Genomic DNA, 12979 nt, shown 5'->3' with positions numbered 1-12979 from the left:
CAGAAAAACATCTGCCACTAAGTCACAATGGGGACAAATGTTTCTGCTGAGTGATCATGATGGATTGTCATTGAAGAGGCTTGTAATGAAAAATAAGAGGACGTCAGCTGCGAAACTCACTGCAGAACTTTATTTCACCCTCATGAACTCTGGCAGCACCAAAATAACATGAAGGGAGCTCCATATGAAGGGAACTGCAAGGCCAGCTGGAATTCCAAAACCACTCATCAGAGATGCAAATGTCCTTAACAAGAAAACATGGTGCTGAAGCTGTAAAATATGGACTATGGGGCAATGGAAGAATGGCACTTGGTCAGATGGTTCTTGTTTCACACTGTTTTCAACTTATGGCCAAGTTTACAGACCAAGAATGAAACAGGGTGGAAGTTCAGTGATTATTTGGGCTGCCATATCATGCTATCCCATTGGCCCCACAGTTACTCTGCAAGGTCGCATTACTGTCAAGGATTACATGATCATTTTGGTCGATCAAGTCCATCCCATGGTACATGTTTGTTCCCCAGTGGTGATGCTGTATTCCAAGATGACCCTGTTCGTACAGTTCAGATCATCCAGGACTCATTCTGTAAGCATAAGAATGAAGTGTCACATCTCCCCTAGACACAACGGTCACCAGATCTCAACATTACTGTGCCTTCATAGTCTGTATAAGAAAGAGGGATGCGTGACTGCTATCCACCCCCATAATTTCCACCTGAACTTGCCAGTATTTCACAGGAAAACTGCACAGGACCTTTATTTATCCATTCTGAGATGGCTGAAAGCCAACAGTTTTTCTACATAATGTTAGGCATGGCTATTATTGTGGTTTTGGTGTTTCCACGTTTGTCCAACCCCTGTATTTTTCTCTCAGTATAGTTTGAAGCACCTGGAGTGTCCACTTTGAATTGTAATATGATGATGTAAAAAGGAACAGCAGATGCAGGACCTGTCAAATACATTATTTAGTAAATACACATTCATAGAAAGAACAACTGAGTCAATAATTTGTATGAGTCAAATTTTTTCTGAACTTATTTAAACACTGAGACAAACCAATGACAGACAAGCCAGTCAGTCTGGATGGGAATTCAAATCATTTTCGATAGACAAGGTGATCAGAAACAGTCAGAAAAGCTTGTAAAAGCATTGCAGAGTAGCGTATGCTGAGAAATAATTGTTAAGGAAAAAATTTGATACATTGCACTGTTTCAGAGTTAATTAGTATTGAAGTTAGCCAATCAGGGCATTGTGCATGCAAATTCAAGTCGCCTGCCAGATACAATTGATACCAGTTGTTCTCACAGAGTTAATGACAGTGCAAGAAACTGCTCAGCCTTTGGCTTGTGTTCAATCCTTACTACCATCCCATGCCCAATCTCCAACTTGCTCTGTTGTTCAGTTTTAAGAAACAAAACAAAGAACACATTTAGTGACAGTGTATCTGGTGCGCCACTTGAATTTGTGCAAGCAATGCCCTGATTTGATAATTTCAATGCTAATTAAATAGGAAATGGCACAGCATATCGAATTTCTCTCTTAAAATTATTTCTCAGTGCAACGTACCATGCAACACCATTAAAACTTTTCTGACTATTTCTGTACACACTGTATATTGAAGGAAATGAAGATGTGGCTAACTTGTTAATATAACAAGTTCACTGTATTCGGAAAAGTTTATAAATCCTTGTCAGAAAAATCTGGAGAGTTTAACAAGGAAATTAAAAAGAACTTAAATTGAAACTGAATAACATTTACAGGCATTACACTTGTATTGGAGTTGATTTGCTCCAAAGTATAACATCAATCAGAATAGTACTTCTGCAAAACAAAATAAAAGAACCCAATGACACATAAATACATTAAGAGGAAGAGAGAAGAGTGACTGAATACACACCTTCTGCAGGAAAGACCAGTTAGCTGTATTAACAGTAAACTCATGAGAAATTGAATTAGACACACCCACTTACTAGTGTGTAGCACCCTTCTTATCCATATTGAATGCATTGTGACACGGACTCCACAAGAGACAGAAAGAGCTGGGGAGCCATCCTGATACATAAAGCTCAAGTGCTGCCTGTAACTTGCGCTGAACGGGTGGGGCTGGGTACAAGGCATAAAGATGACGCTCAATGGCACCCCTATATGCTAAATGGGGTTGAGATCAGGTTATCTGGAAGGAGATTCCACAAGTACTCTAATGTCCTTTGGATCTCCCCACAAATCATTTTGACGCAATTCAGGGATGATAGGATGGTGCTTTGTCTTGCTGAAGGTACAAGTCACCTGCAAGGTGATGTACATGACTGGGCAGTGGACTCCTACATTGTTTGCCAGTGGCAGATGATGGCAGATATATCAAGAGCCATTTTTCAACTCACATGTACTTCGCCCTCACAATAATCAGCTGGCTTGACAAAACAATTAGTCACCCCCGTACGCAAGCACAGATGACTCATTAAGCTTTTACAGATGGCATAGTAATTGAGTTACAGGCTCAACCTCACATGCACTGCCTCTATGTGAGCATAATGCAGTAGTAATAAGCAAGACATTTATGTTTCAGGCAAACATTGTATGTAAACATGGTTAAATGTAAGGATGTGACAGAGGCTAAAAGTGGCGATTGTGTTTTGCTGTGCCCATGGCCATATGGTGTGTGACATTGATGGATTTCTTTGTGTTTCACATCAGACTATTCTGCATGTCTACATGCAGTTGTGTAACACATGTGCGCACAAAACATGACGTCAGAAAAAGATTCTGACTGAGAGGGACCGGAGACGAGTCTCATGGCTTGTGAGTCAAAGTGGCTTCCAAAACCAATAGGAAATGCTGCAGGCAGTGAATGAAGACCCATCTCACCCTGTTAGCAAAATACTGCTACGGTAATTATACACAATGAACATTTGGACTTGGGCATCTCACAAGAGGCCACTGCCCACACAGGTACATAAAGGGACGACAGCAAAATTCAATGGGTTATAAGAATATGTTACTGTTTTTCTGAGCACTCACCCTGCAAAAGCACCTGACTTGAACCCCATAGAAAATCAGGGGGACATGATGGAATAGTGGGGAAAACACTAACATCAGGATCCTTGCAATTTGATGGAATTGAGAGATCAAATTCTCAGCAAATAGTTTAACCTGGATGTGACATATCTGCACAACCTTGTGGACTCATTTCCTAACTGAATCCAGACAGTTATCAAGACCAGGGGCAGAATTATACGATAGTAAATTATGTTTGTAACTATTTTCCTAGGGGCGACTAACTTTTTTTTTCAGTGAATTTATGTCCACAAATTGCAAGAACTGTGGCCTCCTGGTGAGTAAGGTGCATTACCTTGTATTGTTTATGATTTACATTTACTTTGCCCTTGGCAATACTAACACGTACTGTGATTCATCAATCAAAATGCGGTTTCTCCACGCTATGAGCATTCAGTGTCAAAGTTTCTGTGGCCATACTAATCTTTGTACCATAAATCATGCTTTTGACACTGTACTACACAAGCGGCATGTAGTGAAATTGCGTGCTTATGGAATATCGTCTCAGTTACGTGACTGGATTTGTGATTTCCTGTCAGAGAGGTCACAGTTCATAGTAACTGATGGAAAGTTATCGAGTAAAACAGAAGTGATTTCAGGCATTCGCCAAGGTAATGTTGTAGGCCCTTTGCTGTTTGTTATCTATATAAACCATTTGGGAGACAATCTGAGTAGCCATCTTAGGTTGTTTGCAGATGAAGCTGTCATTTATTGACTAATAAAGTCATCAGGAGATCAAAACAAATTGCAAAATGATTTAGAAAAGATTCTGAATGGTGCGAAAATTGGCAGTTGTCATCCACATGAGTGGTAAAAGGAATCTGTTAAACGTCAGTTACACGATAAATCAGTCAAATCTCAAGACTGTATATTCAACTAAATACCTATGAATTACAATTATGAACAACTTAAATTGGAAGGAACATAAAGAAAATGTTGTGGGGAAGGCTAACCAAAGACTGTTTTATTGGCAGAACACTTAGAAAATGTAACAGATTTACTAAGGACACTGCCTACACTATGTCTGTACGTCCTCTTTTAGAAAACTGTTGCGCGGTATGAGATCCTTACCAGATACAATTGACGGAGTACATCAAAAAAGTTCAAAGAAGAGCAGGATGTTTTGTATTATCACAAAATATGGGAGAGAGTGTCACTGAAATGATACAAAATTTGGGTTGGACATCATTAAAACAAAGGCATTTTTCGTTGTGATGGAATCTTCTCACGAAATTCTAATCACCAACTTTTTCCTCCGAATGCGAAAATATTTCGTTCACACCGACCTTCATAATGAAAAATGATCACCACAATAAAATAAGGGAAATCAGAGCTTGTATGGAAATATATAGGTGTTCGTTCTTTCCGCGTGCTCTGTTAGATTGGAATAATAGAGAACTGTGAAGGTGGTACAATGAAACCTCTGCTCGGCACTTAAATGTGATTTTCGGAATATCCATGTGGGTGAGGATGTAGATGTAGAACAGAGGAGCTCATATGGGGCAGGCACTGGCTTCTATACAGGACAATAATGTAGTGGGTCCAGGAGGTTTCAGTTATCATCCTGGATTCTCACAATGCATCCTCGACACAGCGGCATGAGAAAATTCCGCTGCTTACTTGAACTCGCATATGGAGAGTCTAATGTGTCAGACACCAACAACATGGACACAATCAAGTGTGTGGGTATCCCACACTGACCATCCTGCACTTGATTGTTAAGGGAGCGGTCTCTAATGGCGTAAATATCATGTGACAGGTGCAACTATTTCTTTCGTTCCAGTAATAGGAGCCCTCTCACCTCAACACAACTAATTCAATTACTCATGAGTGTATATTCATTAGAATGGTATTTTAGCAGCTGCACGGCATAAACTTTAGATTAATAGTAACCACCACCAACATAATTTTATGTTACTGAACAACTGAGCAGCATATTACAGAGCTAGTCTCTTCGCATTTATAGTTCTCCTCTCTCTCATCACTATAAACTATTTCACTAGTGCAAGATAGCTATTGATCCTGAGTCCACAGACAGACACATAGCAAGTGCAGTTGAACAATGTATTTCCACTAATCAATCTAAACTTGCTAGTCCATATTCATTGTTAGATTTAAATGTTTTGTAATTTATCTCATTTTCTATTTTTCGGAATATAAATTACTTCATGCAAAGAAGCTATTATTAAAAAACCAAAAAGCTATAGGTGAATACTCTTACCGAGTGGTAAGTATGTACATTTACAGTGACAGAATATGACAAACAATAACTTAAAATTGCAGCCAAAAGCACTACTTGTGAAAAGCCTGGAGGTACAAGTGGAAAAACAACTCAATTTAAACGATAACAACAAAAATTTGTTTCTGTGAAAGAATGTTAAAAACACTACATTCAAATAAATTAACAACACAAAAAATTTCCTGATAACCACCAGTTCACAGTGGATGTTACAAGCTCTGTGTTAATGAAGTTTTTCTGAAAAGTAAGTTAAAATATTTAGTCAACAATGAAGAAAAATTAATATTCACAGACACACAGCCATTGCCCCAGTCTCTTGACTGCAGCTGTTTATGGAGAATTTTTCACTAACAATGTAACAAGACATATACCAGCAGGCAAGGTTATTATTTTGTCATTCCGCAAAAAAGTGATGTGCCTTATTGTATTAGAAAAGGGAACCTAATAAGGGGGAAAAAAAAAAAAAAAAAAAAAAAAAAAGGGAGAAGAGTCCATCATTTTCAAAATTGTAAATGGACTCCGATATATTTTCCTCTATGTTTTGTGTCAAGAAATTCAACTTCAGAGAAAAGATAGATAAAAATGCAAGTGGAACAAAATGGCATCTTCTCAGTGGGGACAGTAATGAAGCAGAGATGACAAAGTGGAGGGACATTTGATTAAGAATACTCCATATATATATGATTCCATGATACAAAATATAATCACTGTAAAGCATCTATATTATACAAAACATAAATTTGTGTATTCCTCTTCTAATGCGTCAAACACAGAAAATCCCACTTGAATATGGTCTCAGGAGAAAACTATACAAAGGTGTGTTCTTTACACAAATGATAGAACAAAAATTCAGTATTGTATGTTTATTAGACTACATTTTTACAGCTGAAGTCTAGTGTAATTGCTGTTTGCACTACCCAAAAATCAAATTATTATTTTAATACCAGAGAACACAAGAGAGATATGACACGAAAACATGACTGATGTTTGGCACTGTTTCAGCTGAACAGCATTAAGAAAATAAATATTATCTTACTTTTCAGAAAACTCTTATTCCCTTAACTATAAACACACCACCACATATACAGAAACAAAACACATGTACGAAGTAATGAACACTGATAATATTTCTACGTGCTATCCATACAAAATAAATGACAGTTGCTCTTTAATGTGTAACTTAAGAATAACTAAACTTCAACATAAACATAACAGGATGGTGATACAATCAATCACAAATGAAAATATTACAATATCTAAAAGCACATACCCGCACGAAACTTACCAGAGTATGCCACTGATTGGAACACTGAGAAACAAACATATTTAATTTAGTTCACTGCCCTGAGGAAAACTGAGGGCGTTGCCAAGATCAAAAAAAGGGGGAAAATTGTTATAACTACCGTAATACCAGCAACAACATTTGTATGAAACAAGTACCATTAAAAGAACACAAAGAACAGATAATTCACAAACGCCCTTTATTGTCTACTGGTGATTATTTGTACGGTTTGCACAGTACAAGAAATATGATTATCAATGACCATATCTTTAGGCATTTTATGAGAATATTATAGCAATGAAATATAATGAAAAATGTGAAACTGAATGGCTCTGAAGAAAAGTTGGTAAAATTTCTTCGGCCGACAGTTTTCATATGTTACTACTACATTAACCCCAAAATTACTAATAACAATTTTGTCCGATGACACACAGAAGCATTATGAGTAGCCAGATAAAACACAACATGTGCTCAGATTAAACACATACTAGCTGTAACCACATCACCAAATACTATGTACTTACTGTGTCTCTTCTTTAATGGCAGAGGTGGAGGTTTCCCATCTGGACTACAGCAGCTGGACTGCTGTGCAGCATGGACAGGGCAGCCTGCCACAGCAGGTCGTTCTACTTCTGTGCTGATAGTTTCCCCTCCCCCTGGCACATTATCATACTGTGACAGCTGCCGATCACGCCTCCGTGTCGACTGACGGGTCTTCTGTGGCAGTGCTGGTGGGGAAGGACTACTTCCTTCACCCGATACTACACTTGTGTTTGAGAAGCTTGTTTCTGTTTTTGTGCTTGACTGGTGTACCTGTAGTTAGAAACTTAAAATTACTCTTTGAATTAATCACAACACAGAAATCAAAATCTGAAATGACTGTACCATACATCGACGATATGTAACGTAAACCCTCATAATTCCATCTGCCTGTGAAAACTCTCAATTCCAGTAACCAATAGCTCCATAAACGAAGAGAGATTTGAAGGTGCATGGATCTCTCTCGTGTCATTTACATTATTTGCAACACACTTCATGAGGGAAGAAATGTACTATGAAACAGTAGTCAGAATTGCTAACTCCTTGAACAGACGACTTACATCCAAGATTGCTGAGGGTAAGCAACACATGTTATTCTTACAGCACATATTCGAGAAATGAAAACTTATTTCTTTGATTGTTGTCATTACATACATATTTTTTATGATTTGACTGCGAAGCACATAGTATTTCTACATTCAACAACAGTGAAAAAGTGCACATATGAGACAGTTCAGCTTTCAAACTAGAATTATTCTGCTGATTGGCCTGTTAACACCCTCCCCCCCCCCCCCCCCCCCCCCCGTCTCTCTCTCTCTCTCTCTCTCTCTCTCTCTCTCTCTCTCTCTCTCTCTCTCTGAAAATATAGAAAATACGAATAAAATATGTAGTTCTTATTCACTAATTAACTATGGACTTTATCAGCAGACAGGATGGTGTTTGGTTCCACCCTCAGTCTGTTTGTTAGTTTCATTTTCCATGGACCATTAGCCCAATAAATTGTAATGATGTGAAACAAGTCATTTTACATTTAAATAAATAATAAATTTGTAAATATGGCTATATGGTAACCATTTACAAGGTGGGTTTATTATTATTATTATTAAAATATACAACCGTTAATAATTTTTACACATTACAATAATACAAATTCTTCTACAGAACAGGAGGTGTTGCCACGAAGAATTTTTTGTTTGTTTTCAAATTTGACTTTGTTGTATACAGACATTTTATATCACTGGGCAAGTGATCCAAAATAGTGGTTGCAGTATTGTGCACAGCTTTTTGTGATAGACAACCTTTATGTGGAGAGGAATATGCAATGTCATTTTTTTTCTAGCACTGTAATTATTTTCATCACTGTTCCTTTTGAACTGCACTGTATTATTTACAACACACTTCATGAGGGAAGAAATGTACTGTGAAACAGTAGTCAGAATTGCTAACTCCTTGAACAGATGACTTACATCCAAGATTGCTGTGGGTAAGCAACACATGTTATTCTTACAGCACATATTCGAGAAATGAAAACTTTCTTTCTAAAAGACGAGTTATGCCACATCATTAGTACATATGAATAAGAACCTGAAAATATAGCACCTATTTTTAGCAAAATTAGTATTTTTTTTCTAAAAGTCACATCAAATTAATTTTGTTTACAAACAATTATAAGTACATATTTAAAAGGTTGTTATGCTATCTGTTTGAAGACGAAGCCTTATAGTGTCGAAAGTGACTGTTCAATAAATTGGTGACTTGTGAGTTTTTTGACTGGAATGTTTACTTTTGCAAAAACTTCAACAGCATCCTTCCAAAATGGTCTTTGCTCGTTTTCTTCTTTTGACTCTATTTAAGCGTTCAACAAATGATTGTTTATGTTGAGAAGCAGCACCATTTTCCTGTCTCTGATTTAATGTGTTTCTTTACACTATTTTTCCTTTTCTGCCCAATTTAATAATTACAAAACCTGTAGAGTATTGATTACAAGCTTTTGTGGTCTGTCATACTAGACGATACTTACTGTAGAAGAAGAAATGAAAATAACTATTAGTATGTTAGGGAGAGACTTTCAGGCCATACTATAAAGCAGGCAGAGGACACTATAAACTGGCAGGCAGCCACAAGTGCACACAAACTAGAATTTTGACCATCACAGAGGAGACGAGTGATGCAGGGAAATGCATTCTGTGAGGGCATTCAGTCTACACCTGTATTCTCTGAAACTTCCTGGCAGATTAAAACTGTGTGCCGGACTGAGAATCAAACGCGGGACCTTTGCCTTTCGTGGGTAAGTGCTCTACCAACTGAGCTACCCAAACACGACTCACACCCCGTCCTCACAGCTTTAATTCCGCCAGTCCTTTCTTCCAGGAATGCTAGTTCTGCAAGGTATGTAGGAGAGCTTCTGCGAAGTTTGGAAGAGAGAGAGAGAGAGAGAGAGAGAGAGAGAGAGAGAGAGAGAGAGAGAGAGAGAGAGAGAGAGAGAGAGAGCATTTCCAGAAAACCAGTTGATACGTTTAAGATTTTTTTTAACCATTTATTCTGTCACTGTATGTATGCTTCGACTGATTACAATGCTAGTATCATCCACATCACAAACTAATTCTGCTCACTGTGTATTAGACAGAAGATACTTTACATATCTCTATGAGGAAGACTATAACTGGGCCTAAAAAAAGTGGGATATGGTTTTATTTTATGCATATCCCAAATGATCTTGAACTAAACAAACAACATGAATACTTTGAACAATTTTAATAAACATTTCTGGAACAGCGATCAAAAAATTAAAAAAAAAATTCTATTTAAAATTCAGTCTTGATTGCACCACGTGTGCTACAAGAACATAGGTGACCGGTTTCGATCATATCACATGACCATCATCAGACCCATGGCACCCTTCGAAGGTGGTAGGTGGCGCACTCTTCTCAGCTGCTGTGATGTCAACAGGTGGCCACAAGTGTGCTCCACCTACTATCTTCGAAGGATGGCCTGGCTCTGACGATGGTCATGTGATATGACCGAAACTGGTCACCTATGTTCTTGTGCGAACAAAACTGAATTTTAAAAAGAAAATTTTTTAAACATAAATAGTTCTTTCTTTTAGTGGCTAGCAGTTGTACAGAGTGCTGATCACTTTGTGACAGAAAATATGCTAGACACACAAAGTAGCCAGCCGGTGTGGCCGTGCGGTTCTAGACGCTTCAGTCTGGAACCGCGTGACCGCTATGGTCGCAGGTTCGAATCCTGCCTCAATCATGGGTGTGTGTGATGTTCTTAGGTTAGTTAGGTTTAAGTAGTTCTAAGTTCTAGGGGACTGATGACCACAGATGTTACGTCCCACAGGGCTCAGAGCCATTTGAACACACAAAGTAACATGGAGAGTTACCACTGGAAAGGAAGAGGTGGCCCACCAATCTCAAAACAATATCAATCATTGGGCAGGTTTTAAATAGCCCTGCTCAAAGTTAAATCTCCAGACAGGGGAGAGTGCCTGTCAATTTGGGGTATTAAGACTTTGCTTCACTCAACAAATGAAGAACAGGGAGGGTTCTTCACTATGAACAACACACAGGGTGTTCCACGTACAGTCTCCAGCCTTGCACAGGAACCAGTACCCTCAGAAACATGCTGCAGTCACCACAAGAAGTTATGACCTGTTTCTCAGAAGTGTAGTATGTGAAGTATCAGTTTTAACTGAGAATAAACTAAAAGGAGTTTGAAATGGACTTGGATAGAAGCCCTAGAAAATTGTTACGCCATTTAGCACTTCTGACCAGTGTGCAAGTATCACCTGCTCACAGATCTGTGCACAAACTCTAGCTGAAATGGTAGTGCATCAACTCAACAATCCAGATACTGTTGCTCGATATCAGTGCTACATCTGGTGTGTGTAAAGCTGGGGAAAAGGTAGCAGCTAAAGGATGTTGAGACAGTCGTTTCCCATTGTAGCTGGATATCCAAAACTCCAGGCAGTTGACTGCTGCAGGTGGTGTACCAGCAAAGTGTTTCCAGGTACCCATTAATTTTCTTTTTGGGCAATAATGCAAAATATTTTCCATTATATTTTGTTCCACTGCTCGCAGTCATCCCCTAATTATGTAATATACATTTGGTCATGCAGTGACTGATTCTGACAGGGTTGAGGAAGCTCCGTATTTTTCTTGGTGCACCTTGGGTAACACATTGTTTACTCAAAATGGCAAAAAGTCTACATCCATGGCAGCCAAATCAAATTTGATCATGACTGTAAGAACAAGAGTGGAGTGCAGTTGGGGAATCGTGAATTATTTTGCTGTAAGTCCTTATTGGTATGTGAATAATACACTGCAGTCTTTCCTCAAAGAACTAACAACTGACGAAGATACATAGTTATTTCATGCAGGACACTGCAAGAGCCCACACTACCCCTGCATCTATGAGAGTATTATCAGGTTTTTTATGCAGCCATAATTCGTCATTTGTTTGTGAACTGATGTCCTTGGTGGGATATCTAAAGTCCCTTTCATGGAATTCATCTCTACATCTACACGATTACTCTGCAATTCACAATTAAGTGCCTAACAGAGGGCTCATCGAACCACCTTCAAGCTCTTTCTGTACCATTTTGTTCTCAAACAGAAATACTTAAAATTTTTACACGAGAGCACTGATTTCGTTATTTTATTATGATTGTCATTCCTCCCTATGTAGATGGGTGCCAACAAACTACTTTTACACTCTGAGGACAAAGTTTGTGATTGAAATGTTATGAGAAGATCAGATTACAATGAAAAATGCCTTTGTATCAACGACTGACACCCCAATTCGTGTATCATATCCACGGCACTCTCTCCCCTATTTCGCAATAGTAAAAAACGAGCTGCCATTCTTTGAATTTTGTCAATGTCCTCCAATTATCCTATCTGATGCAAATCCCACACTGCACACCACTACTCCAGAAGAGGGCAGACAAGTATAGTGTAAGTAGTCTCTGTAGTAATCCTGTTTCTAAGTGTTTCACCAACAAATCACAGTCTCTCGTTGCTTCACCCACAACATGTTATTGCCTTCAGGAAATACAACCATCCTGTTTGGAAGTTTTCATTTGATGATTAGGAAACCTACTTCATTTTTCTGAGTAACTAGGAAATAAAAAAGTCAACACAGAAGAGTCTTCATACTTTCTTTAACAGTCATTCACCCCATCAGCATGTAGCTCACCTTTTGACTAAGTTTTCTATTATTCTTTTTTTTCCCCCATCATTGCTATCTTCATAGTTAAGCCACAGTCCCTGTCCCCTAGACACAGTAATGTGCTCACGACTTCACATGACACAGGCGGCACAGGTAGGTTAACAAACGCTATGAGCACAATGAGCAGTAGAACAGGAAAATTGTATTTTACTGCACATTATTGTAAAAATCAATCTGAATAAAGTCAATTGACATAGAAAGGCTGTGGCATGTACTTCTTTTTGTTTATATGAATGCAAATGTTGTTTATCTAAGATTTTCAAAAGAGTTTTCTAGCTCAACTTCAGATCTTCAGTAAAGCAGTGACTATATGAGTAAGGATTGTTGGCACAGTAGTGTAAAAGATTTTTCATTTAGGATTATGGATATATTTTTTAAAACTGTTAGTGGTGGACTAGATGGTAGAACACTGCTCATTTGTATTCAGTCCATCAGTGAAGATGAGTTGGTATTTCCAGGAAATGACAGAAAGTTGCAAGAACTGCAATTTATGAGACTTCTTGCATGATATGAGGAAGATGGTGATGCTTTCATGGCACAAGTAGTAGTATGCAATGACACTTGGGTTCATCATTACAACCCTGAACTGAAGAAAGCCAGCACAGAGGGGAGGAGGTGTAGCGAGGTAA

The 12979-nt window shown here is 38.3% G+C and overlaps 1 protein-coding gene across 11 annotated transcripts in view; it reads right to left on the bottom strand.

Annotated features, from left to right (window-relative positions):
• The window catches only part of LOC126299504 (guanine nucleotide-releasing factor 2), a 361975-nt gene that overhangs the window by 109444 nt on the left and 239552 nt on the right, over positions 1-12979 (bottom strand). For 6 of the 11 annotated variants that reach the window (XM_049991453.1, XM_049991459.1, XM_049991451.1 and 3 more), the window contains 2 exons: positions 7100-7388; positions 6579-6602 (listed from right to left, as the gene is read on the bottom strand). In XM_049991453.1, the coding sequence (XP_049847410.1) occupies positions 6579-6602; positions 7100-7388 (313 nt within the window). The remainder of the gene's footprint in view (positions 1-6578; positions 6603-7099; positions 7389-12979) is intronic. The other 5 variants (XM_049991460.1, XM_049991454.1, XM_049991461.1 and 2 more) reach the window with 1 other exon arrangement.

The sequence above is a fragment of the Schistocerca gregaria genome, chromosome X (genome assembly GCF_023897955.1).
Source record: "Schistocerca gregaria isolate iqSchGreg1 chromosome X, iqSchGreg1.2, whole genome shotgun sequence".
Lineage (NCBI taxonomy): Eukaryota > Metazoa > Arthropoda > Insecta > Orthoptera > Acrididae > Schistocerca > Schistocerca gregaria.
Note: the sequence above shows the minus strand (reverse complement) of the source record. Positions and strands in the feature narration are given on the sequence as shown.